Source organism: Pavona decussata, unplaced genomic scaffold (assembly GCF_977016875.1).
Source record: "Pavona decussata unplaced genomic scaffold, jaPavDecu1.1 SCAFFOLD_136, whole genome shotgun sequence".
Taxonomy (NCBI): domain Eukaryota; kingdom Metazoa; phylum Cnidaria; class Anthozoa; order Scleractinia; family Agariciidae; genus Pavona; species Pavona decussata.
Window position 1 is genome coordinate 593,751 of NW_028145549.1, and position 18,006 is coordinate 611,756.

The 18,006-nt window shown below is 37.8% G+C and overlaps 2 protein-coding genes across 2 annotated transcripts; one reads left to right on the forward strand and one right to left on the reverse strand.

The window, feature by feature from the left end:
* The first annotated feature begins 1,537 nt into the window (after positions 1-1,537).
* Positions 1,538-2,443, forward strand: LOC146467426 (uncharacterized). Its single transcript, XM_085125874.1, has 2 exons — positions 1,538-1,793; positions 1,956-2,443. The coding sequence occupies exons 1-2, from the start codon at positions 1,538-1,540 to the stop codon at positions 2,441-2,443; spliced, it is 744 nt and encodes a 247-aa protein (XP_084982000.1).
* A 318-nt stretch (positions 2,444-2,761) lies between these two features.
* LOC146467427 (uncharacterized) lies at positions 2,762-15,029 on the reverse strand. The gene is made up of 14 exons (XM_085125873.1): positions 13,738-15,029; positions 12,287-12,527; positions 11,924-12,032; positions 11,693-11,796; positions 11,156-11,292; positions 10,823-10,899; positions 9,900-10,177; positions 9,301-9,452; positions 8,147-8,231; positions 7,580-7,794; positions 7,305-7,397; positions 6,747-6,963; positions 6,385-6,471; positions 2,762-5,973 (listed from the first exon to the last, which is right to left on the reverse strand). The coding sequence occupies exons 1-14, from the start codon at positions 14,701-14,703 to the stop codon at positions 4,682-4,684; spliced, it is 4,053 nt and encodes a 1,350-aa protein (XP_084981999.1). The 5' UTR covers positions 14,704-15,029; the 3' UTR covers positions 2,762-4,681.
* Between the last annotated feature and the right edge of the window lie 2,977 nt (positions 15,030-18,006).

Genomic DNA, 18,006 nt, shown 5'->3' on the forward strand with positions numbered 1-18,006 from the left:
CCAACTAAAACGCTTCTTAAAAGTATGCTAAACAGGAATGAACGCGCGATCAACTGTTCACAAGTAATTTGCAAAAACACTCTGCAAAGACTGAGATGACAAATTCAAGTTATTGAAATAAAAAATCAATGCGCACTTTCTTTAAGAGAAAAGTGTATCAACTCTTCTCAAATTAACGTCAAATAAGTCAATGGGCTACATAAATTTGGCTGTCGTTACTTACAAACAAAGTCAACAAGATTGGGTCTTGCCTCTGGCTCTGAAGATAAGGCAAGATTCTTAAGAATTACAAATTCGGCACTTAAAACCAAACCAGTTTTGTCACAAATAAAATTGACCATTTGAGCAAGAGAATACACATCGCTGGCAGTCGTTTGGTCTCCTGTACCGCTTACAATCTCTGGTGCGATGTGAGGGTAACTCTGCTGATAAACTTTCTGTTTGGCTTTGGATAAATTCTTCCTTTTCTTCGGCGCATCAATCTTTTTGCTTTTTCCAAAGTCGATAACTACCGCATTGTAGCCATCCTCCCTTTTTTCGAGAACAACGTTATTAGCTTTCAGGTCATTGTGGAGGAAACCCTTGCCATGTATGTGATGGAGAGCTTCGATGACCTGGTTGATCACACTTTTCCATTCATCAGCAGTCAGCTTCTTCTTACAAGCAGCTCGGTATATATTTAGGCTTCGTTCTTCATCGCCATGAAACTGTAAGACTAGACTGTAGGGAATCTGTGAGGTCTGTACTCCAAACAGGAGTGGTAAGCCTTTGTGATCTCCGAGACTTACAATCACCTTTGCTTCGCGTAGGACATCCTGTTTCTGCTTCTCCGCTGTACTCTCCGCAAAACCTTTGAATTCTTTTACCACTACGTCCATGCTTCTAAACTTCGCCAGCCGACAGGTCCCAAATGAACCTGCCCCGATCGTTTTTCCGGAGAGCACAATGTTCTTGCTGTCGATCTCTTTTACTGTGCCACGTGTTTCTTCTAGCAGTCTCGATCTCTTGAGCTGGGGCTCTTTGGATTGTTCAGTTTCCTTTCGCTTTTGGCTTTGCGCTTCCGCAAGTTTTTCTGCTTCTGCAAAAGTGGTCGCCGTACAATTTGGTATCGAGCTTGAGCAAGCGCCGAGATCGATTTCTTTGCTTTCAGAAAGTAATAATTCATCTTCGTGTGCGTTGTTTTCCCCCGCTTGAATTTTGTTTCTTATCTTGTCCACCAAACTGCGCAATCGTTCTCTCTGTAGCTCGTTTTGAGTCACCACTTTCTCTTGTTTCTTCCTCTCCTTCCGCCGTTTCTTCTGTTGTTTACGAAGATTCTTAAAGTAAAGTTTCCTATTTTTCCTGGCGTCGTCTTCCATGATCTGATCGAAATCAACAGAAAGTGAGATATTCCGCATTTAAGATCGTCACTTTAGCAATTAAGTGGTCGGAAGTTATCAATGTCACCCAAGAATCTGATTGGTTCACTTCCAAGCGTAAACAATGTAGCTTTTTTAAAGAGCCTTCAAAGTTCTTCTCACCTCTAAGAGATAAGAAAATGGCTCCCTACAAGACGAACTGCGACTCTTGCGATGCAACATATACAACCACGACAGCTTTGCGTAAACACAGAGCTTCAAAGCATCGCAACGCGAGGCCGGTCACCCAGCTCCCTTTTTATCACCAAGACAGGGAAATACCGGTTCCACGTCCATATCGAGGAAGATTGAATTCCACAGATTTGCAAAACTATAAAATGTGGCTCACCGGTGTTGCAGAGAGCATTAACTCGACCTTACACCCGAAAGTATCAGGTAAGAAAACATCTTAAAAATCGCGATTTAGTCCTAAGAATACCTATAGCATTAATCAAAAGGAAAGTTATTTCCTGTAACAAAAGCACATGTTGGAATCACGGATTGGTGCTTGACCATTGATCAGTATTGAATTGATTTCCATTATTAATTTCTTATCAGGTAAATGGTCAAAAGTTGAAAGATTCGACTGCCCTTTTGTGTACCTACAAAAGTTATTAACTAGTCTGGCAACTGCGTTTGTGAACAAAATCGGCGAGCGTTCGCATTGGAGACCACCGATGTGGAAACCACGCGCACAATACATATCATGGAAGTGTTTTGAAGTGGACGAGGTTAGAACAATATTCGACGATAGCTGCATTCCGCTTGCTATGACAAAAGCTTTTAATGGACAGCAAGAAGTAGAAGACAACACTCTGACAACGCTTGGTGGAGCCTCAGCCATTGCCCTTGCGAAGGCACAAGCCAGGGGAAGAGCTACACGCCAACAGCCAACTTGTCGGGCATCCCTAATAATCGGCGAGGGGGAAGGAAGAGCCTCAAGGGAATTTGAGCTTATCTGGTGGCCTGACTTGTTTAGTCAACAGGAACGTGGGAAACTCACTTTGCGCTATTATGTAGGGAAAGTGATGTTTACCAATTTTTAGTCTTTTTAATTTTGCGCATTCACTGTGTAGATTTCCCAACACTATCATTATGATGACGTATAGGCAAGGATAGGACGAGTGAAATTCCCACGAGTATAACATTTGATTAGCTTTTCAGATCATGAGTGACAAATTACGCTCAACAAACGTAAGTTTCTGACTGGATTTCTGAATTTTGGGATTTCACATTAATGCTGAAATTTCGCGCCAAAATCAAGGGGTAATTTGTCAATCACGATATTAATGCCGTAATTATTATTTCATTGAACAAGTTTGTTCCTTTCTCTGAAGAGGGAACGAAACATTTTAACACTCAAATATCCTGATTTTTTTTATTTCTAAACGTTAATAACCACATGAAAAAAAATATGTTGGTCAGTGTTTTCCCCTCAGCTTTAGGTAAAATTTTACCCAATAGGGGAACAGAAAATGTTTGAAGCTTAATCTGTTTGGGTCTTCAGAAAAAAAAAAAAACAATTTCAGGAATTTTGCTTGTTCAAATTAAATTTTACCCGAGGAAGCAACAGAAAATGTTAGAACTTAACATTTCTTTTGGTTTGCAAAAAACTGTTTTGTTAGGTATTAATTGACACAGGCAAATTAATGCCCCAGTGCTTCTGTTATTCAAGGTAAAGTTTTACCCAACGAATCAACAGAAAATATTAGAAGTTAACATTTCTTTTGGTTTACAAAAAGCTATTGTGTTAGGTATTAATTGACACAGGCAAATTAATGCCCCAGTGCCTCTGTTATTCAAGGTAAAGTTTTACCCAACGAATCAACAGAAAATATTAGAAGTTAACATTTCTTTTGGTTTACAAAAAGCTATTGTGTTAGGTATTAATTGACACAGGCAAATTAATGCCCCAGTGCTTCTGTTATTCAAGGTAAAGTTTTACCCAACGAAACAACAGAAAATATTAGAAGTTAACATTTCTTTTGGTTTACAAAAAGCTATTGTGTTAGGTATTAATTGACACAGGCAAATTAATGCCCCAGTGCTTCTGTTATTCAAGGTAAAGTTTTACCCAACGAATCAACAGAAAATATTAGAACTTAACATTTCTTTTGGTTTACAAAAAGCTATTGTGTTAGGTATTAATTGACACAGGCAAATTAATGCCCCAGTGCTTCTGTTATTCAAGGTAAAGTTTTACCCAACGAAACAACAGAAAATGTTAGAAGTTAACATTAATTTTCTTTTGGTTTGCAAAAAACTATTGTGTTAGGTATTAATTGACACAGGCAATTAATGCCCCAGTGCTTCTGTTATTCAAGGTAAAGTTTTACTCAACGAATCAACAGCAAAATTAGAAGTTAACATTTCTTTTGGTTTACAAAAAGCTATTGTGTTAGGTATTAATTGACACAGGCAAATTAATGCCCCAGTGCTTCTGTTACTTCAGGTAAAGTTTTACCCAACGAAACAACAGAAAATGTTAGAAGTTAACATTAATTTTCTTTTGGTTTGCAAAAAACTATTGTGTTAGGTATTAATTGACACAGGCAAATTAATGCCCCAGTGCCTCTGTTACTTCAGGTAAAGTTTTACCCAAGGAAGCAACAGAAAAAGTTAGAACTTAACATTTCTTTTGGGTTTACAAAAAGCTATCGTGTTAGGTATTAATTGACACAGGCAAATTAATGCCCCAGTGCTTCTGTTACTTCAGGTAAAGTTTTACCCAAGGAAGCAACAGAAAATGTTAGAAGTTAACATTTCTTTTGGTTTACAAAAAGCTATTGTGTTAGGTATTAATTGACACAGGCAAATTAATGCCCCAGTGCTTCTGTTATTCAAGGTAAAGTTTTACCCAACGAATAAACAGAAAATATTAGAACTTAACATTTCTTTTGGTTTACAAAAAGCTATCGTGTTAGGTATTAATTGACACAGGCAAATTAATGCCCCAGTGCTTCTGTTACTTCAGGTAACGTTTTACCTAAGGAAGCAACAGAAAATGTTAGAAGTTAACATTTCTTTTGGTTTGCAAAAAAAACCTATTGTATTAGGTATTAATTAAATTACAATACATTATCATATCAATTTTCTGATCATACGCGTAGGCCGCAAAATGAAATGTGATACTCGAACACAAGTATTTTTACCCTTGGGGCATCAGTTTTAACAGAGTTGTTGTAAAATGTTGCTATCCTTTAAATAGCAATATGATGATGTTGAACAAAAATAAATAGTTTAGTTAAGAGACTTAAATGTCCACAACATTTGATTTCAGACCTTCAATTGCTAACAGTAAGTGGAAGGTTTTGAAGTTTTTGTTCATGCAGCTCAAGAACCATGATTCTTCTAAAAGATACCAGGTGTCCAGGCATGGGGTGTTGCAACACCAAACACCTTGCATACATGCAAAGATAAACCCCACAGTCATAATCGTTGTGCTGCTGAGGGATGTCTGTTGGCTTGTTGCAGTTAAAATTCCAATCACCGGCATTAATGCTGGTGTCCAGCTCTTCCAACAGCAGCCACATCTTAGAAATGGCCTCTTTAGCAGATGGCTTCACAAATGCTCCTGCCATGCTATCAAGTACCATGATTTCTTGTTTTTTAGGCAGAAGAGTAAGCAAGAACCAGTGCTTGCTTTCTTGCGAGTTACAGGGGACAAGAACAACATCTTGCTCCAATAGGGGAGATTTGCCTCTCAGAACATCTTTTGCTGGCTGCCTCCCTGCTGATTTCTCAAAACGCTCCCACCCAATGAAATCCACTTTTTGACCACTGACTGCACTCTGTTTGGCAATAAGCTCCAGATACCCCTCAATTGCAAAATTTGTGAGATGATTCTCTTCTGATGTTGGACTACATCCTCTTAAGGAGACAAGGTCGGTGGTGTCTATCGAGCTGCTGCCCTGAAATGGTACCACACCTTCAACTAAGCTATCGACTAGGAAAGATTCACGGCTTGGAAGAACACATGTTGTTATCCTCTGGAAAGGGGCAGACCAGCTTGGCAGAAGCCCATATTGCACCTGAGATCCAACACAAAGAAGTTGCTGTCTACATCTTTGTGGGTTTACAGATGTAGAGTCACTATGGTTGGTGGAGAAGACTATGGCCACCTCTTCTACACTGCCATCATCTGAACATGTCTTATCAAAAACAGAAGAAAGTCTAGGACTCTGATTTGTAACAGGATTTTCTAGATTAGCTGACAATGGATCTGGGTCTAATGGTGAAATGCCATCTAGGTCAGCACTTGATGTTTGAGGCTGCAGTTGACTAGCAAGAGCCTTTAATGAATGTGCAGAACTTACAAAGTTGGCACCTCTTGCATGGCTGAGTGCATTCTCATATGAAGCCTCCCAGTCATCATGATCATAGGTGAAGCTTCTTCTGGGATCGGACACTTCCTCTATGCGTGTCCCATGGTCTGGGGAGTATACATACTTCAGGTAGTCCTCCCCAAAGAGCTTCACAAAAAGATCTGCCATCAGTCTTATCCAAACCTTATCGTCCTCAGTCCAAGAGACTCGTGCGTTTCTCCATCCACAGCCACGAAAAGCAAATTGTTTACCTTGAAGACAAACAAACATTTCTTATTCCATTGCATACAACACAGCTTTTAGCTGGGAAGCAACTTAAACCATAAAATATTTTATATAGCCTGATAATTTAAGAAAAACTAATTTAATGCAGTTGCTATCTTAACAAAACTTAATTCATAATATGATATCCCCTAAAGAGGTCTCCTTTTAACTAAAGGTGAAAAAAAAAACAAATGTGAAATAAGTTCTTAGCCCCTGCTATAAACTGCTGGCTTGAACGAAACTGATACCAAAAAAAATAAATAAATAAAAAATAAGCAAAGTATTAGGAATTGAACAGAGGCAAATTTATGTCCCAGTGGTTCTGTTGCTTTTGGTAAACTTTTACCCAACAAAAATCAAGACAACAGAGTCATGTAAGTAACATGTTAGTTGCTTACCCTTTGCTATACACTGCTGGGCTTGAACAAACTGGTACCTAATCCAGAGCAGCCTTTCAGCATACCAGTGTGTAAGGATCTGTTGAACTAAAATGGCATTGAAAAATTAATCATTGATAAGTCAACCCAACAACGGCCATTTCCACCTTTACAAATGTTATGTCTTAATTCACTGATCAAAAGAGATGCTGCATGAAATTTTAAATGGATAAAGAAGTTTATGAATACTGTTATCATTATTTATTTTAGGGTGCAATTACATAAGGTAGCATTTTGTTTACACCTACAGTGTATTTTTGCCTTTCCCCTTTTTTTTTACACACATAATGTCACAAGATAAAAAAAACAGAAATGTCACTCACTTGACTGTCCTTCAGCTGAAGAATCATGGTTTGTAGCACGGGAATATAGCATTCTCTGCTCTTTGTGGGAAGCTTCAAAGCCCTGATTCGAGAAAAGGCGAAAAGAACGATGCTGTCGAAACAACATGGCACTGTGATCCACAGTTAAGTGAGCATAATCGCCCATTCCAAGTGTGACTCCAAAGAGATGTCGTAGAAGAAAACCCCATAGTTTGCACTACAGAGAAACAAATGAATTTGTATATGTCATACACAGTCACACTTTATAATACATGTCAATGTCTGTGCACATGAAGATACAAATTGTATCACCCTGAACTTTAATTTAATTCAATTATTTTTTTTTAATCTAGTAACTGGTGGCCATCCAGGGTATAGCTCAAGTTGTAGGTTTCGAGAAGGTAACTTGGAACATTTGGTCCAAACTGGGTTTGAGAGGTGTTAGTGGTGTCAAACTGAGTATGAATCAGTACTGTCCTGATTAGTCATAAACACATCCCAAAGTTAAAAATATATAATAACCATATTTAATTATTGTATGAGATCTATTCAATGCACCTTAACATCATGTATGTCAATTTGGTCCTCTTCATCCACTGCAAAAATAGTGTCTCGAATTGTGAAACTGATGACTTTCCATTCCAAGAAAACCTTGATAAAAACAAAAGGAAAAGATGATCCAAAAGTCTGTGTTAACCAATGAGCAAAACAATAATAAAAGTAATACAGTTTTATAAATACTTATTTATTTAACATGTGCTTGGAAAAACATTGAGAAGAAAGATTGCAGCTGTCTCTTTTGAAGCCAAGATGAACTAGTATTATTTACTAACCTTTCTAAAATGATCTAGTTGAAGCTGAGCAGCCAGGTTTGCCATGGCATCTTGGGTACATGTAGTATCCTTCGGCTTTGAGGAATTTGATCTCTTCTTCTTTTTAGGGGGCTTCAAACATGCATCACTTTGTTCACTTGCCAAAAACCTCTCTTCTATGTCACTCTGAATTTCCACTGCTTTGTCGTGAGATTCAGTAAGGAACTCCTTTAGTGCTTAAAAAACAAAAACACATAAACAAACAAGTTAACAAACTTCATGAATGAAAAGAGATAATAGTAGGGTAATAATGATGTCTATGGTAAGCATGTTTCAAATGCTAGTCACCCGCTGCCTGATGGCCAGCAATCAAGTGTTGTGGAATTTAAATTTCCAAATCATGAGAAAGATTGTATTGCGCCAGGACAACAATGATTATTAGGATCCAGTTCAGCACATTTGCACATGTATTATTCAATTAAACAACTTATAAGGAATTTAAAATACAAGCTTTTAATGTTGCTTTTTATGCCATTGCACATTTCAGTTCACTGTTCTAACTTAGAATTAAAAGACACAATTGTTCACCTAGTGTGTCATTCAGGCAAACAGTTTCCTGTTTTGAGCCAAAGTCTCGTGTGAATATCCCACTGTCCAAAATTGCCTTCACATACTGAAAAAAAAAAAAAAAAAAAGAACAGGTCAAACTTCATTTGAAAGTAACTGTCAAGTACATTTTGCATTCAGTAGCCTGTAGGAAAGTAGTATTAGCCTTACTCCAATCGCTCTGAGAGACTTTAAACCTTGCCAGGTTTCATTTTAACAAAAGAGTGTCATGCCTTCACCATTCAGACAGACAAGAACTAGATGGAAAACAGCATATCTTTAATAAAGACATAAAGCTTATTTCTCGATGCTCTAAGCATATCTCAATTTAACCATAATCAACAAAGCTAGTCAGTTCTTTCAACTTTTGGTGACATCAACTTGTAATCAAAAACCACTCTGAGAAACCATCCCATGCACGTTATCCCATATAAACCAAATGTGTTTAAAATGTATATTACTAAATGTAGGTAAACTAGGTTTGTCACGCTTGGAAATCCTCAAGTAGAAGAGAACTGAAACATACAGAAACTAGTTATTACTGTTTTAGTTTTAATAAAAGGTACATGTATGGTATACTATATTTTTTCTAACTTTCTTGTTTTTCTTTCCTCAGTGAAAAGTATTTGTTTTGTACATTTCAGAAATTCTCCTGGGTGGGGGACACTATAAACTGTGTGTTATAGTTTTCTAGTACAGGAATTAAAGGTACATGTATGGTATACTATATTTTTTCTTATTTTCTTGTTTTTCTTTCCTCAGTGAAAAGTATTTGTTTTGTTCATTTCAGAAATTCTCCTGGGTGGGGGACACTATAAACTGTTGGGTCCAGGAATGTGCAACTGGTCCTTGAAGCCCTTAGGCCATGTACCAGACCATGTTCAGCTACATTTTGAAACCCTACCCTAGGCACCAAAAATGAAATTGCCACCATATGTAAGACTAAATATTAACCAGCTAATCCCACAAATATATCATACAACTGATACCTTTCCCATATTTCCTTTTTTCTAGACCAAAACCCCTTCAAGATTAACCTGCTTGAAAAAACATACACTTTACAGTGGCACATACTTCATAATAGAGCTTTAAAATGGCATATCCTTCCCCTGGGCAAATTCTTTATGTAATCTTACCAATGTGATGCTCTCATAATAAGACACATAGCCCAAGACAACTTCTCTGCAGCTATTGGGAACCTCTGCATAGTACTTCTGGAGTTTCTCTAAAGGCAAGGAGTCTATCACAATCCTATCTGAATTAGCGAGAACAGCTCGTTCTGTAGAACCTAGTAAGAAACAAAAATAATAATAATATAAATGATCATTAGATAGTAATCATATTTTTAAAAACTGCATGTAAAGATGGTTTTCAGCATGGCAATGAAAATACAAAAACAGATAAACTGACTGTTCTGTTTGAGAGGTGGGGGGGGGGGGGGGATATTTTAGCAATGGGATGCAAATTATTTACAACCAAAAAACAAATCTGTCTCAGCATCATTACACCACTAAATAAGCAAATTTGAAATATGACAGAAATTTCCTACGCCCCTCTCACCAGCAATGAGGTTTAAACTGTTCTCTTAAATTCCCCATGTCCCTAAAACTTACTGTACATGTATCTGACACCTAGTTGAGCAATATGATAATCAATCAGTTGTTGTGGAATGTCTGGGATTTTTAATAAAAGGCATGATTATTTTTAACACAAAGAAAGAAGATATTGATCTTACCAGACATAGAGCTGACATGGATATTACCCTTAGTGACTGCAGTCTGTTGGCCAGTGCGCAACTTCACTTGAACACGGTCATAACCTCTGGTGTTCTCAGGACCATACATTGCGACAGCTTCATTACAAGACTTCAGGGACCCAATGCGATAAGACAGCAGTCCTAAGGAACCAAGCAGCTGTTCTGTATTTCTCATCTCCTGATGAAGGGAGCAGAGCTGTATGTGGGACAGTTCTTCATCAAGCAAAAATTCAAGGTCATCCCTCAATCCAGTCCACCTGCCAAAAACATAATTTTACACAATTCTAAAAATGAACGCTTAAAATTGGCAAATAAAAGGCTGTGCGTTGAATTCACAATAGTCTCCATTTTGCATTCAAGTTTACTTAGTAACTTTTCTCTTTCACATAGAGATTGTATAATTTTAGAATACTTCTCTATCTGAGTACAAATATAATTGCTTGTTGAGCTTCTCCTCCATAACAAAAGGTACATGCAGGTCAAGGATTAATATTACTCAAATAGACAGAACATAACCCATGATTTTCTGTAGCAATGAAGCACCCAGGAGAATTACCACACTACACCCTGATGTTTATACGTCACTGGCACAGGGTTAGTATTATACTATTGTGTCACCAGTAAACACTTCATTAACATGTTAAGAGAGAATGTTGAGCAGATTCTATTGCCTATGACTTTAAAGGGGACAGTACGATGGCACAGCGCTAATGAACACACACCTTAATGTCCTGCATTCAATGTGCTAACCATTACACCACATGACTATAAAACTGCCACAATTAAGTACTTAAATTAATCTTGCATTGAGTTCAGGTAAGTTAAAAATATCTTGTTTATTAACAACACTCTTCACTGAACATTGATTTTTAAGTTAAACAATATGAACCAAACATGCTTACTTTCCAATGTTGGCTTTTGACTGCAGACAAGTGAGACAAGTTTCATCAAATCGTCCGGATAGATGCTCTTTGCAAGCCTGCATAATTAACCATAATAACATTTGGTTACAGCTTGATAAGTATTTAGGAAAATGCATGGTGACATTTTATTGTCTCTCAACTTGCTTATCTTAATTGCATTTATTAATAAACTGACTGTCTGTAAAGGGTTTTTTTTCTTTGTAGGATGAGAAACTGGAGCTGATTTTCATAAAGAAAACAATTGACTATAGGGTTAACCATAACCATAAACCTAGGCTAGGAAGATCTGGCTCTAACATAGCTTTTACTTACCCTCAAAGCTGTGCAAAATGCACAGAAATCCACATCAAACCCTTGGCCCCCTAAAACTGATCTCAAAGGAGCACCATCTTCTCCATCTTCCCAGAGCCTTCGTAACAGAAGTAACAGTGATTTGTAGTCCAGGGTCACTAAACAAGAAACAGTAATATTATCTGCTTGCAAGATTTCTTATTTGGCAGTATTCATTCCACCCCTTAACAGTCAATTTCTTAAAGTTTAATTATTCTTAATTTTTGGGTCATACTGTACTCCAATAAAAAGACAAACACTGGTTTGAAAAGTGTCGATCTGTGCAAAAGAGTTTAATTCACAACATGTTCATGAATATTATATTAAATACCAAACTTAAACAACCACTTTGAAATGACAAGCTGCAATCATTTATTTTCTTCAACTATCCTTTCCTGTAATTAATAATATATTATTGCAACAAATTTCAAGCAGATTAATAGTTCAAAACATGCATGATACATATATATAAGAGATTGTAAATTTTGTGTACATCATATAAGTCAGTCCAACCCTTACCTACAAACTTAATCTTGTAATCTTTTCCATCGACTGAAACTCCACTTTCCTTAATGGCATTCTTCTCATGATTTAGCCTTCGAATTAGCTTTGGCAATTCTTCCCTGTAAAATACATGGAAGGTATAACAACAAAATTGCAATATTTACCACAAGTTTTAACCTGAACATTAGATTGGAATCGAGTTGAATTGCAAGTTTGAAGTCAAAGCTGTAAGCCTGTATATGTTACCTGTTCTCTTTGCAGTTTCCAATTGCTAAAGGATACACTGAGCTACAACTTTCTGCACTTGAATGTTTAAAATTTACTGGTACAACTCCCACAGAAACTTGATCTTTTCCTGTTATTTGGAAAAAAATAAAAAATATATAATGTGAAATATTATTATCATGATGTTTGGTACTGAGAACTTACTCTACAATTTGCTGGTGAAATTGACAATAACACAATATGCATATTAAAAATAAAGCGCCGTTTTATTGAAATTATAACAGGTGCTTAAAGCTTAAAGTTGTTGTTGTGGTTGTTGTCTGTGACTGATATACAAATTGTGATTCACAAGAAAGGTTGAACTGAAAGTAATCAAGACAATACCTGCAAAAGGCCGTCCATCCAACTTAATGTTAAAAATCATGGAAGGCTGTGCTGCATTATGCAGTCTGGCTTCACGAATGGCCCAAATGATTGCTTGCCCTAGGCCTACTGAATAACCAATTATGCCACATTCTGGATCCAGTGCACTGATTTTTACGACGGACTGGGTCGTGGAAAACACCATTGACCTGCAGGCCTTAATCATGTTCTTTGTTAGAAGACATTGCAAGTCACCATCTCTCTTTAATTGAAAAAGAAAATAATAATTTAAATACTTCAAAAAATAAATCTGGTCAAAATGTCGCTAAATTAATTACTTAGGCAAAGTTAACTGTGAACCAATCCAGTCAGCAGTTTTTCCCCATGGTGTAAATGACCTGTGAGGGAACCTGGCCTGTGGGGTGATTGTGGGGGCACATCAGGTTTCTCACATTTTCATTTGCATTGTTTTAGGTGTCACTGCTACTGATCACGTAGTGCAAATCTTTACAGATTCTGGCTAATGTCAGTACCTATAGCCACAAGAGTGGAATAAAATTTAATAAAAATTAAGCCCTGTGAAACAGCCCATGATATTTAGTTGATGATCGTCACAATATTATCATCCATCATTATCACCTATCAGGCGGATGGTCAAATGGCTCAAATAAACTTATGAAAGCCAAGGATAGTTTACTGTGAGCCTCTTGAGTCAGGTTCCTGCTGAGTTTAAACGTTGCAAACATGGCGATGCACTTTAAGTTACAAAATTTTACATGGATAAAATTTTAGGGGCAAAAAAGAAAGGCAGTCTGCTTCAGTTTCCTTCAGTTGTTGGAAGAACTAATGGCAGATGAATTAAGAGAATGCTGCCCCCCAATGCGGCCGACCCCTGGGAATCAGGATATTTTGAAAATCAGCTGGCAAATGCCCATCAGCCGGGACGAAAGCATTGTTCGAATGCCCTAGGGTAGGCGCTCAAAACTGTTTTATTTTCTTTGTTTCTCAACTTATTCTCAATAAAATCTAAGGTAATTTAGGCCAAATTTTATAGTCCCAGTTAGGAATTGTTTCCCATATTTAGTGTCAAAATAGGTTATTCTGCAGTGCTAGCATCCAATTTATGTATAATTATAAATGTACATATTCTAGAAGAAACTTACTGCGATTTGCCAATGAATTGGTCATTAGAAGAAGCAACTATGTTATAAGGTAAAAAAGTAAGATGGTCAAATACCCCAGGGTAATTATGTGGAAGACAAATGCCCGACCCCCGGGATGGAAAGTGTGGGAAAAAGCCCCACCACTGCCTGGGGGGTGGGGGATGGGCACAGCTAGAATTTCCTGATGCATAACTGTCATTGACTATCATTAACTCTTTAGTTGACTATGTGCCTGGGCATCAACCAAAAATATAAAGAGGAATTCAACCATGCATTGTATTAATGCAAACGTCATAAACGAAAGCTTACCCCACTCTTTCCAAGGTTAAGGAAATTTAGAACTGTTTGCCAGCCATCGTCAGGCAATTTGGTCTCAAGTTTCACGTACAGCTGTACCCAGTCAGGAACTCTCATGGCAGCCTCCTGCTTTTGTTTAACATCTGGGGTAAAAGCTAATTCAGCAGCAGATCCAAGCCCTTTGCTTTCTGCAACAATCTCTATAGCTTCCGATATGGCTGACTTCACTGCCTGTTGATGTTCCTCCTTGCCATAAATAAATCCATAACCCAGAATTGCTCCCAGACGTCCATAACTTGAGTGGAAAGCATCGTCAATATCCTCAAGTGCAAGATTGGAAACTGTTCGCATCTCTCTTTTCTTGGAGATCGGCCCAAGTGAACTATCATTAATGTTACTCAGGATTAAGGTGTCCATCTTTCTAGATGTAGAAGGCAGTGGTGTCGTTGGGGGCGTTTCCAAAGTATTTGCAATTGAATTTTTTGTTTGCCTCACCTTTTCACGATAGAATTGTAAATCCTTCTCGAGAATTGCGATTCTTTGGCTTTTCGGTGTTCCATCGATCGCCATATTCGCTGTTCCATCGATCGCTCTGCTCTCGCCGACATCCAAGTTGTTGATTTTGTCAACAAGGCTCACAAAAACATCGGACGACAAAAATCCGTCATCTGCCGTCGAGCAGAGCTTTACCAAGCCACCGCAAAGGCCAAACAAAGTAATCGCGAACGCTTCTTCGGAGTTCTGCACTCCAAACCACTCACAAGGAACGTGTTCTCCGTTTTCCCGCCAAAGATCGGCGACTCGTACGCGACTGATCTCGTTCGGAAAGCATTCAAAAAACTTTCCTTTTAAAAATTGACTGACCTTACGGCCTACAAGTCGGCTCGAGAGAGAAAACCATTTCTTCCTCTGGCTGAGACTAGAGCCAAAAACGCGATGAAGCGAAAACATATTCGCTTCGTTTGGAATACGCGCCATAGCTCTGGCGCGAGACGAGCGAAAATGGATTCGTCTTTCCCGCAAAATCCATCTCGTTTCTAAATATGGACATTCAGTTATAAATTAACTTGACATTTCTGTTTTCCGTTTGAGACAATGTCACATCATCCGATCCGACAAATCAGGCCGACTGACAGATGAACCCCTTTCCCTGCGAAGTCATCAACACTTCTAGTAATCGGCTTTGCAAGTTTGTTGACAGTTTTTTTTGACCGCTAATGTAATTATCATATGACGTAACAGAAGTCCGACAGGGAATCTCCCGCTGAATCCTGAGAGGGGTAAAGCCGCTCATGAAAGATGCACAGTCAATGTAATTTTAATACTTAAGAGCGCGTGCACACAAAAATCGAACATTGTGCGGCAAACTTTCAAATTTTGAAAATAGCTGAAACTTTGGCTTTTAGTAGTCCATATTGAGTTATTCATTGCTGTGTGGTTCATTTGTGAAATAACTCTTTGATTTGGCAGAAAATGACCAAGATTGATTTCATAGCCAGACACGAGAAAATTCGGGCTGAAAAATCAATCATTTTGAAGCAACCCACTTGCCCTTCTGATAAAGCTAGAAGACATTTATTTGTTATCAGCTTGTTTTACAACCTTTTAAGGTTTTATCTTAAAATTCCCATCAAGATCGATCGAGCTTGTAACACTGAGACCGACCAGAAAAAAAGGGACCCGTAAATCTATAGAAATCGCTCGCCAAATTGAAAACATAATTTATCCCACTACCTTTATCACAAATCAAATGAAACTGTAAGAGTGAAGTAAGGAGGAAATGGGCTTTAAGCTAAAATAAAAATTTTTCTGGGGAAACTTAATTGTGCTCTGTGGAAGAGCGCTCAAAATCTGACAAAATCGCAAAATCAAACCGAGATTGCGTGACGCACCGTGACAAATATTGCAAACGCACGTATTTCGGGAAACATGCAGACCTTTAATTCAGACCTAACCGGATGGAAATACATTAATGGCCTTGTTATTGTTGCTGATTTTTATTATTCATCATTTTGTTTAATAACTAAAATGTTTAACAGCATATTTGTTTCATTCAAGCTTTCCCTCGCTCCCTCCCCAATTTTCACGTAGCCAGTAGTGCACATATTTGTCTCTTTACTTGGATGATTACGAGTTTCTTTACGAGTTAAAAAAAAAACCGAATGCCGATGATCACACCTTATAGAAAGCTGGCAAAACAGAGACTAATTCTCTAGTTTTTGCTTAATTTTAGACTCGGAAATAATTATTTTGCTGACTCTTGAAATTAACTATTTGAGCGTGTTGCTATACTGATAGCCAATTGTAAACGAGTTCCACGCAAAAGTTATGGAATTTTTCCCACCGAACTTTCTTACTTAGAGTGACGCGCTTTATAAAGCTAGCTAGTTTTCTTGTATTGTGCAGCACTAACCGATAGCAGCATTCACATCCGATATATATGACTCCTACAACATTTGTGAGCTAGTCATTAAAGGACCCTAGTCAGCGTCCGCCATTTTCGATGCCATCGAAATCATTGATATTGCATGGTGAAGCGAAATCTTACTGCTTTACTGTAAGTTATGTTCCTGGAAATATGTTTCATTATCTTTAGTAGTTTCACAATGATTTCGTTCATTTCCACATGCTCCGAATAAAATATAATAGCCAAACTCTCGCATATAAACAAAAACAAAGGTGTGGCTGACTAGGGCCCTTTACAGCGGTTACCAATAACACGCGACCTATCGCCTTGAAAAGACTTCGATAAAGTTGCGTTTTGGTGGACGTCAATCAAAGAAGAGCCGTTGAAATTGTTTTGAATTCTGAGAACATTTCAAAGCAACAGAACGAAGAAATTTACAGTTTTATCCGCTGACGGATGGTAAACTTTATGAAAGTTGATTTCCAAGACAGGTTATCTAAAAAATGCGCATTGTTTAGACGAGGCCGTATCTTTTTTATGAAGCATTTGAAATCGCTACACCTGACAATTAAATCAGCGATGCGTGCAAGTGAGCAAATTATCACGTGCAGTGAAAAACGAAATTTTTAATCCAAAAATAACTTTTATTTGCGCTTGACCTGGCTGGAGAATCAATTTAAAGAAAGTTTACCTTCTCTCAGAGCGAGGTAAGATTCTTAGTTTCTTGTAGGGTTACCTTGGAATCTTGTCAGAATTCAAAATGATTTCAACGGTTTTTCTTTGATTGACGTCCACCAAAACGCAACTTTATCCGACTCTTTTGAATTCCGTAGGTGGCGTGTTATTGGTAACCGCTGTAACTCCATCCTTAGCTCACTTTCAGTGTTACAGTCAACCCAGGTCACCCGTGAACAGTATTTCCAAGAATGAAATGAACATCCGAGTGAATGGAATGTTGGACATTTCTCTGGAAATCGTTCCGAAAAAGACGCATTAACTTAAAAAAAATGTTTAAAATACTTGGGAAACAATTGTTATTCTTGAAATATTCAATTTTGCAATGTAAAGAAAAATTCATAGCTTTATACCGTCAGTAAGCTCGGGAAATTTATACGGGAACTCTGAAATCTCGTTGGCGATTTTCAAAACTGAGATGTAAATTTCAAAACTCCGTTCAAATTTCAAAAATATCGTTCACGCGTGACCTGGGTTGACTGTAATGTTACGGAACATGTGTGAGGCCTTCGGACTTGACACATCAGAAGTAAAAGTCAAACGGAAAAAGCCATTCGTGGACATTGCCTGATTTCATACCGTGGGGGTCTGGGTACGAGTCTGTGTATTATGGGTTATGGGAGTCAACACCCACATAACCTGGTGCAGGGCTGCAGTTGTCAGGCCAGCAAGTGCTCGTAATGAAAACAGTACATGTTGTTAATCATTAGGGCAGGAAAACACAAACCGTTTTATTTATTTATTTATTTATTTATTCACCACGACATACATTCATAGAAAGTTACAGTGAATAATAGACTAGAATCTTACATACGTTTTGTTGTAAATGTGAAGGTTCATTTAACAGTAATTTTTTATTGTATATATGCCATTTAGATGTATGACTCCCTGACGCGGAAAGAACTTGAAGGTCGGAGTTTTATGAAATACAGTGTTCTAAAAGAGTAACCGTTCTTCGAGTACCCGCCTTCTTCCAGGAATCGCTCCCCTTCGACAAAAATATTTCAAATAATCGCCTCTCTCGAATGATCGCCCTCACCCCACCCCTCTCGGCATCTCCTTTTTTTTATCCAGCAAACCTGATCAGTGACGATTCAAGCTCTGACGCCAAGGATATTGACATTGAAAATTAATCAAGA